Source organism: Bombina bombina, chromosome 1 (genome assembly GCF_027579735.1).
Source record: "Bombina bombina isolate aBomBom1 chromosome 1, aBomBom1.pri, whole genome shotgun sequence".
Lineage (NCBI taxonomy): Eukaryota > Metazoa > Chordata > Amphibia > Anura > Bombinatoridae > Bombina > Bombina bombina.
This window is the reverse complement of record NC_069499.1, coordinates 341,889,720-341,913,039: the sequence shown is the minus strand read 5'-3', so window position 1 is coordinate 341,913,039 and position 23,320 is coordinate 341,889,720. Positions and strand designations below refer to the sequence as shown.

Below are 23,320 nucleotides of genomic sequence, written 5' to 3'. Positions count from 1 at the left end.
TTCAGAGTTATCTGCTCTGCAGTGTTCTCCGCCCTATCTGGTGTTCCATGCAGATAAGGTGGTTTTGCGTACTAAGCCTGGTTTTCTTCCAAAGGTTGTTTCTAACAAAAATATTAACCAGGAGATATTTGTACCTTCTTTATGTCCGAATCCAGTTTCAAAGAAGGAACGTTTGTTACACAATTTGGACGTAGTCCGTGCTCTAAAATTCTATTTAGAGGCTACAAAAGATTTCAGACAAACATCTTCTTTGTTTGTTGTTTATTCTGGTAAAAGGAGAGGTCACAAAGCGACTTCTACCTCTCTTTCCTTTTGGCTTAAAAGCATCATCCGATTGGCTTATGAGACTGCCGGATGGCAGCCTCCTGAAAGAATCACAGCTCACTCCACTAGGGCTGTGGCTTCCACATGGGCCTTCAAGAACGAGGCTTCTGTTGACCAGATATGTAAGGCAGCGACTTGGTCTTCACTGCACACTTTTGCCAAATTTTACAAATTTGATACTTTTGCTTCTTCGGAGGCTATTTTTGGGAGAAAGGTTTTGCAAGCCGTGGTGCCTTCCGTTTAGGTAACCTGATTTGCTCCCTCCCTTCATCCGTGTCCTAAAGCTTTGGTATTGGTTCCCACAAGTAAGGATGACGCCGTGGACCGGACACACCAATGTTGGAGAAAACAGAATTTATGCTTACCTGATAAATTACTTTCTCCAACGGTGTGTCCGGTCCACGGCCCGCCCTGGTTTTTTAATCGGGTCTGATGAATTATTTTCTCTAACTACAGTCACCACGGTACCATATGGTTTCTCCTATATATTTCCTCCTGTCCGTCGGTCAAATGACTGGGGTGGGCGGAGCCTAGGAGGGACTATATGGCCAGCTTTGCTGGGACTCTTTGCCATTTCCTGTTGGGGAAGAGATATTTCCCACAAGTAAGGATGACGCCGTGGACCGGACACACCGTTGGAGAAAGTAATTTATCAGGTAAGCATAAATTCTGCTTCCCAAATTTGATCTTTCTCAAATAACAGAATAGAGTTTTACTGTGTTAGTATTGGAGATGGATAGTTGATTGTAGACTTTGATCCAACAATGATATGGCTATGCGTTGTCCTTTAATACTAATAAGGGTCCTATTTTTTTTTACTGTCAGGCTACTGGAAAATGTCGCTCACTACTTTCAAGCTCTTTACTTTAACTACTAGAATATAATTAACAAGCTAGCCCAACATATTTTGGGATTAAAATTGCATTGCTAAACATCATCATTTGAGCAGCTATGTAAATACTTTTTTTTTAAAAAAAAATCTGCTAGCTAACTGTCTATTATAGATAAGGGTCTAAATGAGTGAAGAGCTTAAGTTATTAGTGTCTTACTCCCTAAACATTCATAAATGCTTTGAAAATGAGGACCAGCACACTAGAAAAGCAAGTAAAGCTAATCTATTTCTAAATCAAATATACATCACATTAAATAATTAGATTTCGAAATTGAAACTTAATGTGAATACATATAGTCTGGATACAGGATTAAATTGTCAGATGCTAAACAAGAGTATCCTTTGTAGACAAATATATGTAAATTTAATCATAATTAATAGCAATTCTTTTGATAGCTAGAAGTGAAAAGGTTAATCCTACACAAGTGTTTTAAATAGAGCAATCAATATCCGGGCAAATGAAATCACAGCAAATCCCAGGAGCCATTTTGGCTATCATGTATATAAGGAGGGAATTTATAATGTATTTTTATGTCTATGAATAAGGCCAGGGGGGCCGAAACGCGTTAGACAGCTAATGGGATGAGCTGTGACTAAATTGTGGATTTTAAGCATATTTTATATGTAACGAATAAAGTTTTGACTTTTTAACCTAAGCGCTATGTCTGAAAGATAGATAATCTCTTTATTGCCCAATCCTGTTTTGCATAACCAACACAGTTATATTAATATACTTTTACCACTGTGATTAACTTGTATCTAAGCCTCTGCAGACTGCACCCTTATTTCAACTCTTTTGACAGACTTGCATTTAGCCAATCGGTGCTGACTCCTAGGTAACTCCACGGGTGTGAGCACAATGTTATCTATACGGCACACATGAACTAGCGTCCTCTAGTTGTGAAAAATGTCAAATGCATTCAGATAAGAGGCGGCCTTCAAGGGCTAAGAAATTGTCATATGACCTAAAAATTGATGATAAAAGTAAATTGGAAATTTGTTTAAAATTGCATACCCTATCTGAATCATGAAAGTTTATTTTTGACTAGACTATCCCTTTAAATGCAGATTTTCAATGTTTGTATATTGTCTGGCTTGTGTTCAATAGACCAACTGTATTTCTTTTTAATATCAACTGATAATTTAAATTTCTGCATTTTAAATTAATGAAATTCTTATACAATTTCCAGAGTATTTGGTTTGCGTGATGTCAGTTGCCATGAGATAAAATCAATCTTTTTCTCTTAGATTTCAGTGTAATCAATGTTCTTATCGATGCCACCGTGCAGACCAGCTTACTAGTCATAAGCTGAGGCACCAGGGGAAGAACATAATATGTGAAGTCTGTGGATTTGGCTGCAAACGCAAGTATGAGCTCCAGAAACACATGAAAATTAAGCATTCCCAGTCTTTTCAAATGACAATTTACCAGTGTCAACACTGCAGCTACCAGACAAAATATAAACAATCTCTTTTAAACCATGAGAATTGCAAGCATACAAAGCACAAAGAATTCTGCTGTGCACTCTGCCCCTATCGCACCTTCAGTAACACAAGCCTCTTTTTTCATAAGCGCAAGTCACATGGGTATGTTCCAGGTGATAAAGATTGGCTGGAGAAATATGCCAACAAACAACATGAGCTTGAGACTGATCTACTGTTGCTCTACAAAACTAAAGGTTGTACAAGTTCTGGTGCAGAAAAATTTGAATCTGATGGTAGCCCTGTTGAAATGCTTAAACATGTGGAGTTAGACTCTCAGACGCAAAGCAACTTGGATGGATCAGTTGCCGACAGCTTCCATGATGGGATTACTGAGCCAGGTGGACATGAGAATATTTCAGTGGCAGATGAATCTCTTTTGGCAACTATAACATTGGAGCCTGTTGAGACCTGCAGCATAGAAATGGAAGGCTTTCCTGTTCAACTCCAGCTGTCTGCACCCACTGAGTTATCTAAAGAATCTTCCATAGATCCACAGGGTACATGCGAAGAGCCCCTTTCCACGACTGGTGAAATGCTTTGTTTTTCAGAGACCTTAGCAGTAGAGAACAATGTTATATGTGAACAAAACTTTGTAGATGAGCATAGCTCCCTTTCAAAAGATCAGGATAAACTTGAAAATGCATTTTGTTCTACTGAAGAAGAGTACAATCAAGAGCCAATATTATGCAATCTTAATGACAAATCAAAAGAACTACCTGTACATGTTGGTGCTAGTCTGACTCTCCAGGCTGATGATCTACCTGTGGAGATGCAGGAGTCATGGACAGGTGTATTGAAAGAGGGTTTGCAGTTAACCATTGTGTGTGAATCAAATGACCTTCTTCATGCTGATCATCCTGAAGAAGAAAATTCACCTGTGTATCAAGGAGAACCAGACGATAGTGGTCAAGCAGAATCTGTTCTTAGAGCTTTAAGAAAACAAGACAAGGAGCAAGCAGAAACTCTTGTTCTGGAAGGCAGAGTACAGATGTTGGTAGTCCAGTCAAATGCGCAAGTTTACAAGTGTGAAAAGTGTTCATATATCACCAGGAAAGAGGGTTGTATGCTTCAGCACTCTAAGACTGGCTGCCTAATGCGCAAAGCCTCTTTGGTGTGCATGGATTGTGGAGCTAGCTTCAAACAGCAGAGGGGATTGAATACTCATCAACTAAAGAAGTGCCCTGCCACCCGTAAGAAAAAAATAGTTGCTGTCAGGTCAGCTTCCTCTTCTGAGCCATCGGTTGATTTAGAGACAGCAAATAAGAATTTGCTTCTTGAGAAGACTGGAGAGAATGATCAAGAAAACAATATTTCTAATGAAGTTCTGATTTTGGAAACACATGATCCTAACATATTAGAAAGCAGTTCTTTAAATGATGTAGGACACCTAACATCATGTCAGGACCTTCTTAGTGAGGAATATAAAGAAAAAATGGTTACGCTAGATAAGGGAGAAGCTGGCACAATCTTTTCATCTCTTCCATTTGTAGAACCCCCTGATGCTGCTTTGATGCCAGTTGATCACAGTGAGAAATACAAATTGGAACAGGGAAAGTTTCATTGTCTGTTCTGTTCATTCTCATGTTCCAGAGAATGCACCATTAGTAACCATGTAAAGGAAGGCTGTCGTGGGTTAAAAACAATCCTTTGTGCTCTGTGCTCAACAGTTTTAACTTCCAAGGCAGCTTTGAGGAAGCATCAGCAGGAGCAGCATGGAGAGCTGTTTACAAGTGACAAATGTTCTGAAAGCTCTGTGGATGAGGAAAGTCAGAATACAGAAGAGGACGAAGACAGAAACAGAGATGAAGTTGAAACCACCTGCAAATCAAATAATGTCACGTCTAGTGGCTGCAGACTTTCATGTTCCACCTGTCCTTTTACATGTTCCCAGGACCGAGCAATGAGAACCCACAAAAAGAAAGGGTGTTTAAGGCCTGGAGAGCTTCAGTGCTCCTTGTGTTCATTTCGATGTATGACTACAGTAACTTTAAAACATCATCAGGATCTCCATAAGAAGTATTCTCGAAATAGAGTACATCTTCAATGCAAGCAATGTGACTTTACCTGTAAACAACCAAGATGCATGAAACAGCATGTGCGGATACGTCATGAGGGTGTTAAACCTCACCGCTGTCGATACTGTGAATTTAGTACTACTCGTCGCTATAGACTTGATGCCCATGAGTCTCTACACACAGGGGTTGGCCGCATCTCCTGCAATTCCTGCACCCGCACATTTGGTACAAACTCTAAACTGCGACTACACCAACTTCGCGTACATGAAAAGAAGCCTTCTCATTTCTGTGGACTCTGTGATTATAGTGGGTACAGTCAAAATGACATTGCCCGCCATATGGGAAGTTGCCATAGTGGTGAGCTTTCTTTCCCATGTTCAGTCTGCCAAGCAAGTTTCAGCTCTGAGGCTGCCCTGAAACAACACAGTTTGAGAAAGCATCAAGAGAAAGCCACTCATGAATGCTCACAATGCCAGTTTTCCTGCCATAGCCTGTCCACCCTCAAGTGCCACCTCCAGAAGGAGCATCTTCAACTTGAGTGCGGCATCTGCAAAGAAATTTTCTCTCGACGTCAGCAATTGGACGAACATCGCAAGTCACATTTTGCCCACCACTGTCAACAGTGCCAGTATGCAGCTAAAGATAGGCAGCAGCTTGTGCGCCACTACTCCGAGGAGCATGAAATATCAACACTGCCTGGCACAGAGGGAGAAGAGGGTCCTTTACGCTGCCCTTTTTGCTCTTTTTCTTGTCATCACCAACTTGTGTATGATCATCATGTTAAAGGCCACGGGGGTACACGTGTTTACAAGTGTTCAGACTGTGCATACAGCACCCGAAATAAACAGAAAATCACCTGGCATAGCCGCATCCACACTGGTGAGAAGCCATACAAGTGTCACCTCTGCACATATGCCTGCGCAGACCCTTCACGTCTCAAAGTAAGAACATAGAACAATATTGTTATAATGAAAACTAGATGCATGTAAACAAAATTAAAATGTATTCCCTCTCCGCCTGACTAGTAAACCTTGGTTATATTTTTCAGTTAATGAATATTGTATTTGGACATTTTAAGTCTGAACTGTTTTCCCATACTATGCCAGATTTTTCAAAATATTGTCTCGAATGATAATTAAATACTGTAAAATCAGTAGTTATTTAATCAGAGAAATAAAAATGTGTGTTGCCCTGTAATAACTACAGCGCATAAAAGTGAATTAATTTTTATGACAAATAAATGAGTGGCCGCTCTTGCCTTTTTATAGGGACATTATACACTAAACAGGAATTTTCAGAATTAATGTACAGTAAAAGGGGACAAAATAAGTTCTGCAAGTGCAACATTTCTCTTGTAAAGGTGTATCCAGTCCACGGGTTCATCCATTACTTGTGGGATATTCTCCTTCCCAACAGGAAGCTGCAAGAGGACACCCACAGCAGAGCTGTCTATATAGCTCCTCCCCTAACTGCCACCCCCAGTCATTCTCTTGCAGCTCTCAACAAGAAAGGAAGTATCAAGAGAGATGTGGTGACTTAGTGTAGTTTTTACCTTCAATCAAAAGTTTGTTATTTTTCATCGGTACCGGCGTGGTACTGTTTTTACTCTCAGGCAGAAATTGGAAGAAGACTTCTGCCTGGAGGTTTGATGATCTTAGCGGTTTGTAACTAAGGTCCATTGCTGTTCTCACACATAACTGAAGAGTATGGAAAGAAAACTTCAGTTGGGGGGACGGTCTGCAGATTGCCTGCTTTGAGGTATGTTCAGTATATATATATATATATAGAGAGAGATGATAAGGTCTAGAAAATGCTGACAGTGCCTGTTATATTTAAGGTAAGCCTGATACAGTGATTTAACAACAACTGGGATCATGCTTGCAAAAAGGGATAATATTCATGTTAAAACCTATATTACTTAGTGTAAAAACGTTTGCATGATTTATAAATAAGGGTGATAAATCTTTATTTGGGGCCTAATTTCCACATGGCTTGTTAGATTACTCCTAGGAGTACTTTTTTAAGGCCCTCTGACTTTGAGTGCATGGTGGGAGGGGCCTATTTTCATTTTCCGTCTGAGACATCCAGCTTCCCTGAAGTAGTCCTCTGGCTTATAGGACCTCTATAGAGGGTTTTGTTCCTGCAAAAATCATTTTTAAGGGCAGGTAGGAGCCACAGCAGGGCTGTGGCAGTGTGTTTGACTGTTTGTTAACAGGTTTTAAGTTTTTCTAATTCCTTTTTGGGCCTGAGGGGTTAATCATCCATTTGCAAGTGGGTGCAATGCTGCTTTAGTCCCTTATACACACTGTAAAAATTTCGTAGAGTTTACTACTTTTTTTCACTGTTTTGCAGTTTATGTGGTAGTTTTTTTGTCTTAAAGGCACAGTACCGTTTTTTATTATTGCTTTTTCACATTTATTAAAGTGTTTTCCAAGATTGCTGGTCTCATTACTAGTCTGTTAAACATGTCTGACATAGAGGAAACTCCCTGTTCATTATGTTTAGAAGCCATTGTGGAACCCCCTCTTAGAAAGTGTACCAAATGCACTGACCTTTCTATAAGTTATAAAGACCATATTATGGCTTTTAAAGATTTATCACCTGAGGTTTCTGAGACTGACAAAAGGGAGGTTATGCCATCTAGCTCTCCCCTTGTGTCAGAACCTATAACTCCCGCTTAAGGGACGCCAAGTACATCTAGCGCGTCCATTGCGTTTACTTTACAAGACATGGCGGCAGTTATGAATCATACCCTCACTGAGGTATTGTCCAAACTGCCAGGGTTACAAGGAAAGCGAGACAGCTGTGGGGCTAGAACAAATACAGAGCTCTCTGACGCTTTAGTAGCTATGTCTGATATACCCTCACAATGTGCAGAAGTTGAAGCAGGAGAGCTTCTATCTGTGGGTGACTTCTCTGATTCAGGGAAGGCGTTACTTCAGTCTGACTCTGAAATGACAGCATTTAAATTTTAGCTTGAACACCTCCGCGTGTTGCTCAGGGAGTTTTAGCGACTCTGGATGACTGTGACACCATTGTAGTCCCAGAGAAATTGTGTAAAATGGACAAATACTTTGCAGTGCCTGTTTACACTGATGTTTTTCCAATCCCTAAGAGGTTTTCAGAAATTATTACTAAGGAATGGGATAGACCAGGTGTGCCATTCTCTCCCCTCCTGCTTTTAAGAAAATGTTTCCTATAGATGCCGCTACAGGGACTTGTGGCAGACGGTCCCTAAGGTGGAGGGAGCAGTCTCTACCCTAGCTAAGCGTACAACTATTCCTGTCGAGGACAGTTGTGCTTTCCTAGATCCTATGGATAAGAAATTAGTGGGTTTCCTTAAGAAAATCTTTATACAACAAGGTTTTATTCTCCAGCCTCTTGCATGCATTGCCCCAGTCACTGCTGCAGCGGCTTTCTGGTTTGAGTCTCTGGAGGAGGCTTTACAGGTAGAGACCCCGTTGGATGATATCCTTGACAGGCTTAAAGCTCTTAAGTTAGCCAATTCATTTATTTCTGACGCCGTTTTTCATTTAACCAAGCTAACGGCTAAAAATTCAGGTTTTGCCATTCAGGCACATAGGGCGCTATGGCTTAAATCCTGGTCATCTGATGTCACTTCAAAGTCTAAACTTCTCTAATATCCCCTTCAAAGGACTGAAGGAGATCATTTCTGATATTACTGGAGGAAAAGGCCACGCCCTTCCCCAGGATAGGTCCAACAAGTTAAGGACCAAACAGACTAATTTTCGTTCCTTTCGAAACTTCAAGAGTGGCGCAGCTTCATCTTCCTCTTCTACAAAACAAGAGGGAAATTTTGCCCAGTCCAAGCTAGTCTGGAGACCTAACCAGGCTTGGAACAAGGGGAAACAAGGCCAAAAAGCCTGCTGCTGCCTCTAAGACAGCATGAAGGAGTATCCCCCGATCCGGGACCGGATCTAGTGGGGGGCAGACTTTCTCTCTTCACCCAGGCTTGGGCAAGAGACGTCCAGGATCCCTGGGCTCTGGAGATTATTTCCCAGGGATATCTTCTGGATTTCAAAGCTTCATCTCCAAAGGGGAGATTTCATCTCTCACAATTATCTGCAAACCAGATAAAGAGAGAGGCATTCTTACATTGCGTTCAAGACCTACTAGTTATGGGAGTGATCCACCCAGTTCCAAAGGAGGAACAGGGGCAGGGCTTCTATTCAAATCTGTTTATAGTTCCCAAGAAAGAGGGAACTTTCAGACCAATCTTGGATCTCAAGATCCTAAACAAATTTCTCAGGGTCCCATCCTTCAAGATGGAGACTATTCGAACCATCCTACCTATGATCCAGGAGGGTCAATATATGACTACCGTGGATTTAAAGGATGCTTATCTACATATTCCGATACACAGGGATCATCATCAGTTTCTCAGTTTCGCCTTCCTAGACAGGCATTACCAGTTTGTGGCTCTTCCCTTTGGGTTAGCCACGGCACCAAGAATCTTTACGAAGGTTCTAGGGTCCCTTCTGGCGGTTCTAAGACCGCAGGGTATAGCAGTAGCCCCTTACCTAGACGACATCCTGATACAGGCGTCCACTTTTCAAATCGCCAGGTCCCATACGGACATTGTTCTGGCATTCCTAAGGGGTGGAAGGTGAACAAAGGAAAGAGTTCTCTCTCACCTCTCACAAGAGTTTCCTTCCTAGGAACTCTTATAGATTCAGTAGAAATGAAGATTTATCTGACAGAGGTCAGGTTGTCAAAACTTCTAACTTCCTGCCGTGCTCTTTATTCCATTTCTAGTCCGTCAGTGGCTCAGTGTATGGAGGTAATCGGATTAATGGTAGCGGCAATGGACATTGTTCCTTTTGCCCGCCTACATCTCAGACCACTGCAACTTTGCATGCTCAATCAGTGGAATGGGGATTACACAGATTTGTCCCCTCTAGTAAATCTGGATCAAGAGACCAGGGATTCTCTTCTCTGGTGGCTGTCTCAGGTCCATCTGTCCAAGGGAATGAGTTTCCGCAGGCCAGAATGGACTATAATAACGACAGATGCCAGCCTTCTGGGCTGGGGTGCAGTTTGGAATTCCCTGAAGGCTCTCAGGGTTCGTGGACTCAGGAGGAGGCCTTCCTTCCGATAAACATTCTGGAACTAAGAGCGATATTCAATGCTCTTCAGGCTTGGCCTCAGCTAGCTGCGGTCAGGTTCATCAGATATCAGTCGGACAACATCACGACTGTAGCCTATATCAACCATCAGGGGAGAACAAGGAGCCCCCTGGCAATGTTGGAGGTTTCAAAGATAATTCTATGGGCAGAGGTTCACTCTTGCCATCTCTCAGCTATCCATATCCCAGGAGTAGAGAACTGGGAGGTGGATTTTCTAAGTCGGCAGACTTTTCATCCTGGGGAGTGGGAGCTCCATCCGGAGGTATTTGCCCAGTTGATCCAACTTTGGGGCAAACCAGAACTGGATCTCATGGCGTCTCGTGAGAACGCCAAGCTTCCTTGATACGGGTCCAGGTCCAGGGTTCCCAAGGCAGCGCTGATAGATGCTCTAGCAGCGCCCTGGTCCTTCAGCATGGCTTATGTGTTTCCACCGTTTCCTCTGCTCCCTCGTCTGATTGCCAAGATCAAGCAGGAGAGAGATTCGGTGATCTTGATAGCCCCTGCGTGGCCACTCAGGACTTGGTATGCAGATCTGGTGGACATGTCATCCTTTCCACCATGGACTCTGCCGCTAAGGCAGGACCTTCTACTTCAAGGTCCCTTCAAACATCCAAATCTAATTTCTCTACGTCTGACTGCTTGGAGATTGAACGCTTGATTCTATCAAAGCGTGGTTTTTCCGAATCGGTCATTGATACCTTAATTCAGGCTCGAAAGCCTGTCACCAGGAAAATCTATCATAAGATATGGTGTAAATATCTTCATTGGTGTGAATCCAAGGGTTACTCAAGGAGTAAGGTCAGGATTCCTAGGATATTATCTTTTCTCCAAGAAGGATTGGAGAAGGGTTTGTCAGCTCGTTCCTTAATGGGACAGATTTCTGCTCTGTCTATTCTTTTGCACAAACGTCTGGCTGAGGTTCCAGACGTTCAGGCGTTTTGTCAGGCTTTAGTTAGAATCAAGCCTGTGTTTAAACCTGTTGCTCCGCCATGGAGTTTAAATTTAGTTCTTAAGGTTCTTCAAGGGGTTCCGTTTGAACCTTTGCATTCCATAGTAATTAAGCTTTTACCTCGGCTCGAAGAGTTTCGGAGTTAGTTGCTTTACAATGTGATTCCCCTTATCTGATTTTCCATGCAGATAAGGTAGTGTTACATACCAAACCTGGGTTTCTTCCTAAGATGGTATCTAATAAGAATATCAATCAGGAGATTGTTGTTCCTTCACTATGTCCTAATCCTTCTTCAAAGAAGGAACGTCTATTACACAATCTTGATGTGGTTCGTGCTTTAAAATTTTATGTACAAGCTACAAAGGATTTTCGTCAAACATCTGCTTTGTTTGTTGTCTACTCTGGACAGAGGAGAGGGCACTTCTCTTTCTTTTTGGCTAAGAAGTATAATACGCTTAGCTTATGAGACTGCTGGCCAGCAGCCTCCTGAAAGAATTACAGCTCATTCTACTAGAGCAGTAGCTTCCACATGGGCTTTTAAACATGAGGCCTCTGTTGAACAGATTTGTAAGGCGGCGACTTGGTCTTCGTTTCATACCTTTTCTAAATTCTATAAATTTGATACTTTTGCTTCTTTGGAGGCTATTTTTGGGAGAAAGGTCTTACAGGCAGTGGTGCCTTCCGTTTAAGTTCCTGCCTTGTCCCTCCCTTTTTTTTTTTATTATTATCGGTTATTTGTAGAGTGCCAACAGATTCCGCAGCGCTATAAACAAAGGGGAGTATAAAACAATTAAGGGATAAAGTGGGTAGAGGGCCCTGCCAAGAGTTGCACTGTTGTAATCCACTCTTAAGAAGGTGATCTACAAACAGCTGGGCTCTTAGGCTTACATGCTAAGGGGGTTCAGGGGATAGCAATGGAGGAGTGGAACTGGTATAAAGTAAGGTTAGCATAGGTTGTATGCATCCTTGAACAGCAGAGTCTTTAGGGAGCGCTTGAAGCTTTCAAAACTAGGGGAGAGTCTTGTGGGGCAAGGCAGAGAGTTCCACAAGATGGGAGCCAGTCTGGAGAAGTGCTGTAAACGGGAGTGCGATGAGGTAACCAGAGAGGAGGAGTGTAGGAGGTCATGAGCAGAGCGAAAGGGACGGGAGGGAGAGTATCTGGAGACAAGGTCTGAGATGTAGGGGGGAGCAGTGCAGTTGAGGGCTTTGTATGTCAGAGGGAGAATTTTGTGTTTGATCCTAGAGATAAGAGGAAGCCAGTGAAGGGATTGGCAGAGAGGAGCAGCAGATGAAGAGCGACGTGTAAGGAAGATGAGTCTGGCAGAGGCATTCAGTATGGATTGTAAGGGAGCTATGCGGCAGGTGGGGAGACCAGAGAGGACGGAGTTGCAGTAATCAAGGTGGGAAAGAATGAGAGAGTGGATTAAAATCTTAGTTGTGTCTTGTGTAAGGAAGTGTCTAATTTTGGAGATGTTTTTAAGGTGGAAGCAGCAGGCTTTAGCCAAGGACTGAATGTGAGGAGTGAAGGAAAGATCGGAGTCAAATGTGACCCCGAGACATCGGGCATGCGGGGTAGGGGTAATGATGGAGTTGTCGACAGTTATAGAGATATTGTGGGTGGAGATTTTGGAAGAAGGGGGGAAAATGAGGAGCTCAGTTTTGGAGAGATTTAGCTTGAGGTAGTGGGAGGACATCCAGGAAGAGATGTGAGAAAGACAGTTGGTGACACTGGTTAGCAAGGAAGGAGATAGGTCTGGTGCAGAGAAGTAGATTTGGGTGTCATTGGCATACAAATGATATTGGAAACCGTGGGACTTAATTAGGGAGCCTAGTGATGATGTATAGATTGAAAAGAGAAGGGGACCAAGGACAGAGCCTTGCGGTACTCCGACAGAAAGTGGTGACGGGGCAGAGGAGGCCTCAGAGAAGGCTACACTGAAGGTACGGTTTGATAGGTAGGAAGAGAGCCACGAAAGGGCTGTGTCACAGATGCCGAAGAATTGCAGGGTTTGGAGCAAAAGAGGGTGGTCGACAGTGTCAAAGGCTGCAGACAGATCAAGGAGGATAAGCAGAGAGAAGTGACCTTTTGATTTTGCTGTAAGTAGGTCGTTGGTGACCTTAACAATAGCTGTCTCTGTGGAGTGATAGGGACAAAATCCAGATTGCAGCGGCTCAAGAAGGGAGTTTAACGTAAGGAAATGGGATAGGCGTGCATATACTAGTTTTTCGAGAAGCTTTGAAGCAAGAGGGAGGAGGGAAATAGGGCGGTAGTTGGATGGGGAGGTAGGTTTTTTGAGGATAGGTGTGACCAGTGCATGTTTCATCGATGAGGGAAATGTACCAGTGCTGAGGGAGAGGTTGAAAATATGTGTTAGTATAGGGGGTAAGGGTAGCAGAGAGGGAGGGGAGTAGCTGTGAGGGGATAGGGTCAAGGTGACAGGTAGTGAGGTGAGAGCGCAGTATAAGTGCCGAAACTTCTTCATCAGTAACAGGGGAGAATGAACTAAGTTTCAGGTTATGAGGGTTGTGGTTGAGTGAGAACATTTGAGGGGGGAGAGAATGGAATTATGTTGAGAGCTGATTTCATGTCTGATGGAGTCAATTTTGTTAATGAAGTGACTGGCAAAGTCTTGAGCTGACAGAGAAGTTGTATTAGGAAGTGGGGGAGGGCAGAGCAGAGTATTGAAAGTGGAGAACAGACGTTTTGGGTTTGAAGAAAGATTAGAGATAAGAGTAGAGAAGTAGGGTTGCTTGTGGAGATTAAGGGCAGAATAGGGCTTCATCCGTGTCCTAAAGCTTTGGTATTGGTATCCCACAAGTAATGGATGAACCCGTGGACTGGATACACCGTTACAAGAGAAAACAAAATTTATGCTTACCTGATAAATTTATTTCTCTTGTGGTGTATCCAGTCCACGGCCCGCCCTGTCATTTTAAGGCAGGTGTTTTTTTTTTTATTTTTAAACTACAGTCACCACTGCACCCTATAGTTTCTCCTTTTTTTTCTTGCTTGTCTTCGGTCGAATGACTGGGGGTGGCAGTTAGGGGAGGAGCTATATAGACAGCTCTGCTGTGGGTGTCCTCTTGCAGCTTCCTGTTGGGAAGGAGAATATCCCACAAGTAATGGATGAACCCGTGGATTGGATACACCACAAGAGAAATAAATTTATCAGGTAAGCATAAATTTTGTTTTTTACAACATATAAGTTAAACATTAAGAGCTAGATTACAACTAAGGCGAAAAAGTTTTTGCTCAGGTTTTTTCGCAAACGTTTGTGCGCACGTTAAATTGCGCTCATATTACAAGTTGAGCATAATCGCTTGAGTAAAATCGCAATTTACGCTAGAATGATAAACGCAATCTCATAGCTGTGGTTAACTGTTTTCCGTTTTTTATTAAAATTAAAATATTGCACACAAAAGTTAAGTGCTCAAAGATAAACGCAGACAAAGGGCTTTAACATAGAGATACATACATATACAAGTCTAAAGATGTATGTGTGTGTGTGTATGTATATATATATATATATATATATATATATATATATATATATATGTGTGTGTATATATACAGTGTGTATGTGTGTATATATATATATATATATATATATATATATATATATATATATATATATATATATGTGTGTGTGTGTGTAGACATATGCAAATATTGGAATTTCTCTTTATAAATACATAGAACATATTCTGCTATGTTCAGAACATTGGAATGTAAAATATTTACAGTAAATACACACTAACGCTTTATTAAAAATGTATATTGCAGAAATGTTTTTTTTTTTTTCATGTTTTCATCTACTTAATTGCAAAAGGCTCCAATGCAATTCTACATATGTACACACACACACACATATATATATATATATATATATATATATATATGTGTGTGTGTATTTTAGAATAAATAGAACATAATATGCTATGTGCAGAACATTGGAATGTGAAATATTCATATTTTCTTGTCGGGTTAGCGCATATGAGAATATGAGTTCGGGTTAGCGCGCAAATCTGGTGTTTATTTGCACTTTTTTTTCTCCATTCACTTCTATGGGGGAATAGGTTTTCTTTTGCGTGACAGTCTAATTGCGCTAGAATAGAAGTAAGCTGTTTTGCGCAATTCTGCTTTATTTAATAGTCCTTTAAGTGCATAATACAGAGCAGCATTTCCATAGTTTGTTTGTTTGCTTCATAGTGGGAGAATAATGCAGTTAATATTCATTCACACTAGTTTAAAAGTAAATGTGCACAGTTTCATTACTTTTTAACATTGCCCCGTTATTTGCTTTGTGTGCTGTAGTATTTTGACATGATTTTTAAATTGTGAATGTTGTGTTTTGGAAGTTGCTTTACAGTCACATATAGGGTCTAGAAATGATAAAGGATTGTACTGAGCATTGCATTATAACATTGCTCTTATGTGTTTTTAATATTGTTAGGCATATTAGAAAATAAATAAAAATTGTGCAGTTTTTTTAAATATTTGACAAATGTTTTGTGTTCTCTCCATAAGCATCACATGCGTATCCACAAGGATGAGAAGAAATACCTGTGTCCCGAATGTGGATACAAATGCAAATGGGTTAACCAGCTAAAGTATCACATGACCAAACACACAGGTAAATAAACAGTAATGGCAGTTAGATGAAACTATTTAATGATCTTGTACTCGCAGCTTATTGTTCTTTTGAACAAAGCTCTTCAGAATCACCAGAAAGCTCCCACTGGTCTCACCAACTTTATAGATTATTCTAGGCAGCTAATTTAGTAAAGAATTGAGAGATATGAGTTTTAGCTTTATAGAATAACCTAGGAATTGGAGAGGTGTAGAGAGTTTTTAGTGAAAATTACATGCTTATGTTTTTTGTTTTGGCGCCACATCCAGTCTTCCAAGGGGTTTGATGTGGCCTTCAGCACCACTTAGAAGCAAATAGACATCCGTTATTTGTTATAGAAAAAGCTGTTACAGACTTGTCATTAGGTAAAATTTAATAATTTATTTGTACCAAATATTAAAAATATGAGTCATTTGTAGTGTTAAGAGCATTGCAAGTAAAAAAAAAAATATAATCAAATTTTATTTTATATGTGTGTGTGTGTGTGTGTATATATATATATATATATATATATATATATATATATATATATATATATATTCCATCTTAATACGAGGAGAGTCCACGACTTCATTCATTACTTGTGGGAATACGGAACCTGGCCACCAGGAGGAGGCAAAGACACCCTAACCAAAGGCTTGAATACCTCCCCCACTCCCCTCATCCCCCAGTCATTCTTTGCCTTTTGTCACAGGAGGATAGCAGAGAAGTGTTGGAAGATTCAGGGTCGTCTCTTATGAAGGGTAGTACCCTTCAGGATGGGACTGGAGTTTTAAGTAGTCTTGTCAGCCTCTTAGTGAGAGCATTGACGAATGTTAGGGTCTGGATATGCAGGGAGAGTCTTTCTGGGAAACCATCCAGACTCGTATTATTAGCTCCTTAAGCAATCAGTGTTGCCGAGTTTCACTGCCTGCTTTCTATCACTCAAGTCAATGTCAGGAGCGATGCTACAACACTGTCAAACTTGAGAGGCCGTGTTCCTGTTCCACGGCATAGATTCTGGTAAGATAGTTTCATTTTTTTATACCTCTAATGATAACGCAAGAAGACAGGGTCACAGTGTGACTCCTTTTATATGTATAGAATCAAGGGTTAATTTCTCCGGAAGGTGATTATTGAACAGGGGGGGATTTATATAAAACTTTGTGTTTTTTTTGCTGCGACATGTGTGAGATGTGGCTCTGGCAATGTGTGAACAGTCAAGTTCTAACTTCATTTGATTACTGTGCAGCCTGTTTAGTTTGGCACACTTTTTCTCAGCTGCAGGGGGCGGTCCTGCATGGCACTCCATATGACCTTGTGGGGCCTTATTATCTTCCTTTTCCTGACCATCGATTGCAGGAGACGAAAGAGGTTTCTCTGTGGGCCTGTGTCATAGGAAGTGGTGAGTGCCCCGGCCATTGGGGTATAAAGGTGCCATTTTTTTTTCTATAGTCCGTATTAAAGGCGCAAGCTATGGAGGACATTGAGGCGTTAGAGGGTACTCCCTCTTTGCCAAAATCTAATGCCTGTGTTTATTGTGAGGAGGCTACGGTATATCCGCCTGCTAAACTCTGTTCCACATGCCTTAAAAAATAGTGATATCTAAAAAGAACAAGATGTTTTAGTACCACTGAGCCGTCCACCTCTGAGGGGTCTCCGTCCCGCGAGGTGCGTTACCTACAATGATCTCCGTTTACACATGCAGCTCCCCAGTGCACTACTAACAGTTGCAAATGACGGTGTCTGCGGCCTTCAGTGCTTTACCTCGCACTGCTAAGCGAAAGGTTAAACAATGCTATCCTTCCCAGGGGTCATCTACTCAGTTGGATGTATCTGAGACTAGATTATCCGCTGATGCAGAGGACTCCGATACTTCGGAGGACTCTTTCTCTGGGTCGGAATCTCCGGCTGCGGAGGAACCAGACATTAGGTTTAGGATGGAGCACTTAGGCTTTTTATTAAAGGAGGTGTTAGCTACTCTAGAGGTTCCGGAACTGAAGTTACCGGAGGAACCATCTATTCCTAAGCTTGATAAAGTCTATGAGGACAGGGTGGTGCCCCAGACTTTCCCAGTTCCCGTAAAGATGGCGAATATTATAAAGAATGAATGGGAGAGACTTGGTTCATCTTTCTCCCCTTCCTCTTCGTTTAAAAAAATTGTTCCTGATTCTCAGCTAGAATTGTGGGGATCTGTCCCTAAGGTGACACTCGCTAAGCACACCATTATCCCACTCGAGGATAGTTCGTCATTTAAGGAACCCATGGATAAGAAATTAGAGACCCTGTTAAGAAAGATGTTTCAGCACATGGGTTCGTATTGCAGCCTGCAGCGGCGGTCACTGCGGTGGCGGGAGCCTCTACCTATTGGTGTGACTCTCTGTCAGAGATGATCGAAGTGGAGACTCACCTTGATGAGATACAGGAAAGAATTAAGGCCCTGAGCATAGCTAATTCGTTTATCTGTGATGCAAATATGCAGATTATTCGCTTGAAGGCCAAGACATCAGGCTTTTCTGTTCTGGCCCGGAGGGCCCTGTGGTTGAAGTCGTGGTCCGCTGACATGACGTCCAAATCTAGATTACTTTCCCTTCCATCTAAGGGAAAGGTTCTTTTCGGTCCAGGCCTGGTCTCTATCATATCCACGGTCACGGGGGGCAAGGGTGCCTTTCTTCCGTAGGATAAGAAGAATAAACCTAAAGGTCCTAATTTTCGTCCCTTTCGTTTAGACAAGTCCCAACAACAGCAGCCTGCCACGATGCCCGAGCAGTCCAAGGGATCTTGGAGACCATCTCAGTCCTGGAATAAAGCCAAGCAGAGCAAGAAGCCCGCTGAGACAAAATCGTCATAAAGGGGCAGCCCCGATCCGTTTCTGGATCTTGGAGGGGGCAGACCTATCTCTTTTCACGGAGGCTTGGATGAAAGACGTGCAAGATCCTTGGGTTTTGGAGGTTATTGTCCAGGGTTACAGGATATGTTTCAAAACTCACCCTCCCAGGGGCAGATTCCTCTTGTCAAATATATCGTCAAGACCAGAGAAACGAGATGCCTTCCTAGAGTGCGTGAGGGATCTTTCCTCTCTAGGAGTAATTGTACCAGTACCTCTAGCAGAAAGAGGTCTAGGGTACTATTCAAACCTTTTTGTGGTCCCAAAGAAGGAGGGCACGTTTCACCCAATTCTAGACCTAAAGTTAAACAGGTTTCTGTCGGTCCTATCGTTCAAGATGGAGACGATAAGGTGTATTCTGCGCTTAGTTCAAGAGGGTCAGTTCATGACTACAATAGACTTGAAGGATGCTTACCTTCATGTGCCAATGCACATGGTTCACTTCAATTTCCTGAGATTCGCTTTTCTGGACCAGCACTTCCAGTTTGTAGCTCTCCCCTTTGGTCTGGCAATTGCTCCAAGAGTCTTTACAAAGGTTCTGGGAGCTTTGCTCACGGTGGCAGATCCAGAGGTTTTGCAGTAGCACCTTATCTGGATGGCATCCTGGTCCAGGCTCTGTCCTGCCGGCTGGCAGAGGACCATTCGAGAGCTCTTCTACTTCTTCAGTCTCATGGATGGAAGATAAACTCAGGAAAGAGTTCTCTGGTTCTCAGTACCAGAGTGGAGTTCCTGGGCACGATAATAGACTCCATATCCATTAAGATATTCCTGACAGACCAGAGACGTTGCAAAATTGCCTCCAGCTGTCTTGCCCTTCAGACCTCCTCAAGGCCATCTGTGGTCCGGTGTATGGAGGTGATTGGGCTCATGGTATCCAGTATAGATGTCATTCTATTTGCCAGGTTCCATCTACGACCTCTTCAGTTGTGCAATGGAACGGCAATCTATCTCTCTGGACATCCGGTTGACGGAATCCCTCTCTTGGTTGATCCGTCCAGATCAGCTCTCCCAGGGGACATCCTTCCTGAGACCATCCTGGGAGATTATGACTACGGAGTCACTTCTTCAGATCAACATCCTGGAAGTTTAAGCGATCTTCAATGCTCTGAGGGCTTGGCCCCTCCTGGGTTTGTCCCAGTTCATCAGATTCCAGTTCGACAACATTACCTTGGTGGCTTACATCAACCATTAGGGGGGAACGAGAAGCTCCCTAGCCATGAGGGAAGTATCTCAGATTCTGGAGTGGGCGGAGACCCACAACTGCTCGCTGTCGGCATCCACATCCCCGGTGTGGACAACTGGGAAGCAGATTTTCTCAGCAGACAATAGTTTCATCCGGGGTGATTGTCTCTTCATCCTGAAGTGTTTGCGGAGATTTGCAACAGATGGGGGACTCTGGAGATAGATCTTATGGCGTCCAGACTCAACTTCAAGCTACCCAGATACGGTTCACAGTCCAGGGATCCCCAGGCAGAACTGATATATGCCTTAGCAGTGCCTTGGGGATTCAACCTAGTCTTCATATATCCACCGTTACCTCTTCTACCTTGAGTAGTGGCACATCAAGCATCAACTATTCTGATTGCTCTGTCGTGGCCGCGGAGTATGTGGTCTGCGGATCTGGTGGGGATGTCGTTGTCTTCTCCATGGAGGTTGCCCTGTGGCCGGGATCTGCTGGTACAGGGCCCCTTTGTGCATCAAAATCTAGGTTCTATGAGGCTCACTGCGTGGAGATTGAACACTTAGTCTTAGCCAGGAGAGGGTTTTCTTAGAGTGTGGTTGATACTCTCATTCAAGCCAGGAAGCCGGTCACCCGACGCATCTATCATAAGGTGTGGAGAACCTACTTACTCTGGTGTGAGTCTCGTGGATATTCCTGGCCCAAGGTCAGGGTATCCAGTATACTTTCCTTCCTCCCGGACGGCTTGGAAAAAGGACTTGCCACCAGTTCCTTAAAGGGACAGATTTCGGCTCTTACTGTGTTGCTACACAAGAAGCTTGCTGTGCTTCCTGATATACAGTCTTTTGTTCAGGCTCTATCCAGAATCAGGCCTGTATTTAGACAGACATTCTGCTTCTCCTTGGAGTTTGAATCTGGTTCTTAGGGTTTTACAGAGGGCTCCGTTTAAACCTATGCATTCTCTTGACGTTAGGATACTGTACTGGAAGGTTCTTTTTCTACTGGCTATTGCTTCGGCACGCAGAGTCTCTGAGTTGGCGGCCTTGCAATGTGAGCCTCCTTACCTGGTTTTTCATGCAGATAAGGCTGTCCTTTGCACTGGGTTTGGATTTCTCCCTAAGGTTGTGTTTGAATGCAACATTAATCAGGAGATTGTAGTTCCTTCCTTCTGTCCTAACCCTTCTTCTTCAAAGGAACGGTTACTTCATGACTTGGATGTGGTTCGAGCTTTGAAATGTTATCTTCAGGCTACGAAGGATTTCAGACAGACTTCAGCTTTGTTTGTTGTCTATTCAGGGAAGGGTAGAGGGCAGAAGACTTCTTCCACTTCCCTATCTTTTTGGCTGAGGAGCATGATTCGCTTGGCTTATGAGACAGCGGGACATAAGCCTCCTCAGAGGATTACGGCTCACTCAACTAGAGCTGTAGCTTCTTCTTGGGCCTTCAAGAATGAGGCCTCTATGGAGCAGATTTGTAAGGGGGCTACTTGGTCCTCCTTACAAATTTTTGCAAAGTTTTACAAATTTGACTTTTTTGCTTTGGCTGAAGCAGCTTTCGGGAGACAGGTTTTGCAGGCTGTGGTGCCCTCAGATTAGGGTCCACCTCTATTTTACCCTCCCGTTTTCATTCAGTGTCCTCTAAAGCTTGAGTATTCCCACAAGTAATGAATGAAGCCGTGGACTCTCCTCGTATTAAGATGGAAAACATAAATTATGCTTACCTGATAATTTCATTTCCATCTGTACGAGGAGAGTCCACGGCTCCCGCCTAGTTCTCCATTTCTTTTGTTTTTCTTCTGACACCATTTATACCCTGATATTTCTCCTACTTTTCCTTGTTACCTCGGCAGAATGACTGGGGGATGAGGGGAGTGGGGGAGGTATTTAAGCGTTTGGCTGGGGTGTCTTTCCCTCCTCCTGGTGGCCAGGTTCTGTATTGAATGAAGCCATGGACTCTCCTCGTACAGATGGAAATGAAATTCAGTTAAGTATAATTTTATGGGTTTTTTGTATGTTTTCATCTAGGTCTGAAGCCATATCAGTGTGAGGAGTGTGATTACTGTACAAATCGTGCTGATGCTCTTCGCGTTCACAGGGAGACACGTCATAGGGATGTACGAGCCTTTATATGTGAGCAGTGTGGCAAGGCCTTTAAAACTCGCTTCCTTCTCAAAACTCATCTGAAGAAGCACAGTGAGGAGAAGCCATATGTCTGCACTGTGTGCCAGCGTGGGTTTCGCTGGCCAGCTGGCCTGCGTCATCACTACCTCACCCATACCAACCAGCAACCCTTCTTCTGCCAATACTGCTCCTACCGGGCCAAACAAAAATTCCAAGTAGTAAAACACATACAGCGACATCATCCCGGCACTACAGATTTAACAAAAGGAATAGGAAAGGATCCTTATTCCATGCAGTCTTGTGATGCCACACATGTATCATTCCCCCAAACACAATAAACTGACAGGGCTACTTTATCTGTGAGACTGTGGACTACATAAATTTGAGTTGGCTCCAAAAGTGTGTTTTGTTTTCTCATTATGTGTGCTTCCACTGCAAGGGAATTTTTTATAACAGTTGTTATGCTTTTAATCACAGTGCTCACTACGTTTTAAACAGTGTAACCTATACAAAATGCGCTCTTGAAATATATTTCAGAATTATTATTTTTTTTACAATGTCCAATTCATTTAAATGAAATGGAAATGGAATATTGTATTGTATGTTAACCCTTTGAGTGCTAACGACTGAGCCATTCGCAAATTGTCCCAGTCAGGTGCTGACGACGGCTCAGAACCGTCGCTAGCACTCACCCACCTTGAGGGCAATCTGGGGGCTCCCACCTGGGGGCTTCACGATTCGTGCAGTGACATCATGCACAATGACGTGATGACGTCACCGCACAACTTTATTTAAAATTAACAATGGACAATATAGGGAAATGGGGGCATGCTGCTTAGAAGCCTGTATCTCAGGCATCTAAGCAGCTACAGACCCCCAAGACCCACCATTGGAATGGTAATTGTCTAAACTTTTAAAGGATATAAGTCTTGGGGATCTGGAAAAAAAAATATTTAAGTTAAAAATAAATATATTAAAAAAAATAAAAAGCTAAAATCCAGCTTAGCACCCAGGTGGGAAATGGCTTAGCAGCCAAAGGGTTAATCAAGATTCTTTTTGAAGAAGAATCGGCATAAACCTGTTTGGGTTTTTTTTTTGGGGGGGGGGGTTTGTTTGTTTTTTAAAATTCTTCAGATACACACATCATGGGCAATGTAGGCTTATGCTGCCAATTTTAGGTTATACTTTTAAAACATCTGTTATGTGTGTGGAATAATGATATGGAACAGAAGTGTGCATGGAATTATAAATGGACTCTAATGTAATCAGGGGCACTAAGTATGTTTATGTGAATTGACATATACGAGCATGGATCAACTTCTGTATGTATTGTCATTACATTACATTAGTGAAAGCTGTTTTGCAACCCCAGGAAAAAACACTACATATATTCTTACATTAGATTTAATTGGTGTAGTTTGTGATTGGCTGCCTGCACTTTCTAGGGCTTTTTTGGATTATTATTATTATTTAGGAGTTGAAGACTTACAAAAGGAGTGTACAGCTACAATCCTCCAGAAAATATGTTTGACAGAGTTCTATTTTTGAAGAATAGTTTGAGTCCATTTTACTTTCCTGTACTTTTGTAGAATTCTTGTCCTATCTGGGACCCTTGAGTACTAGAGTATCATTGTCTTTAACATAGTAATATTATGGTTCTGACCCTTACTGCTTTTGGCAATACTTTATTTATATTTATTTTTGCACTAAT

The 23,320-nt window shown here is 42.4% G+C and overlaps 1 protein-coding gene across 3 annotated transcripts in view; it reads left to right on the top strand.

Moving 5' to 3' along the window:
• Positions 1-22,008, top strand: part of ZNF142 (zinc finger protein 142) — an 85,232-nt gene extending 63,224 nt beyond the window's left edge. For all 3 annotated transcript variants that reach the window (XM_053698135.1, XM_053698136.1, XM_053698134.1), the window contains exons 6-8: positions 2,465-5,657; positions 15,341-15,446; positions 21,514-22,008. In XM_053698135.1, coding sequence (XP_053554110.1) covers positions 2,465-5,657; positions 15,341-15,446; positions 21,514-21,947 — 3,733 coding nt within the window. In that variant the 3' untranslated portion in view covers positions 21,948-22,008. The remainder of the gene's footprint in view (positions 1-2,464; positions 5,658-15,340; positions 15,447-21,513) is intronic.
• The last annotated feature ends 1,312 nt before the right edge of the window (positions 22,009-23,320 follow it).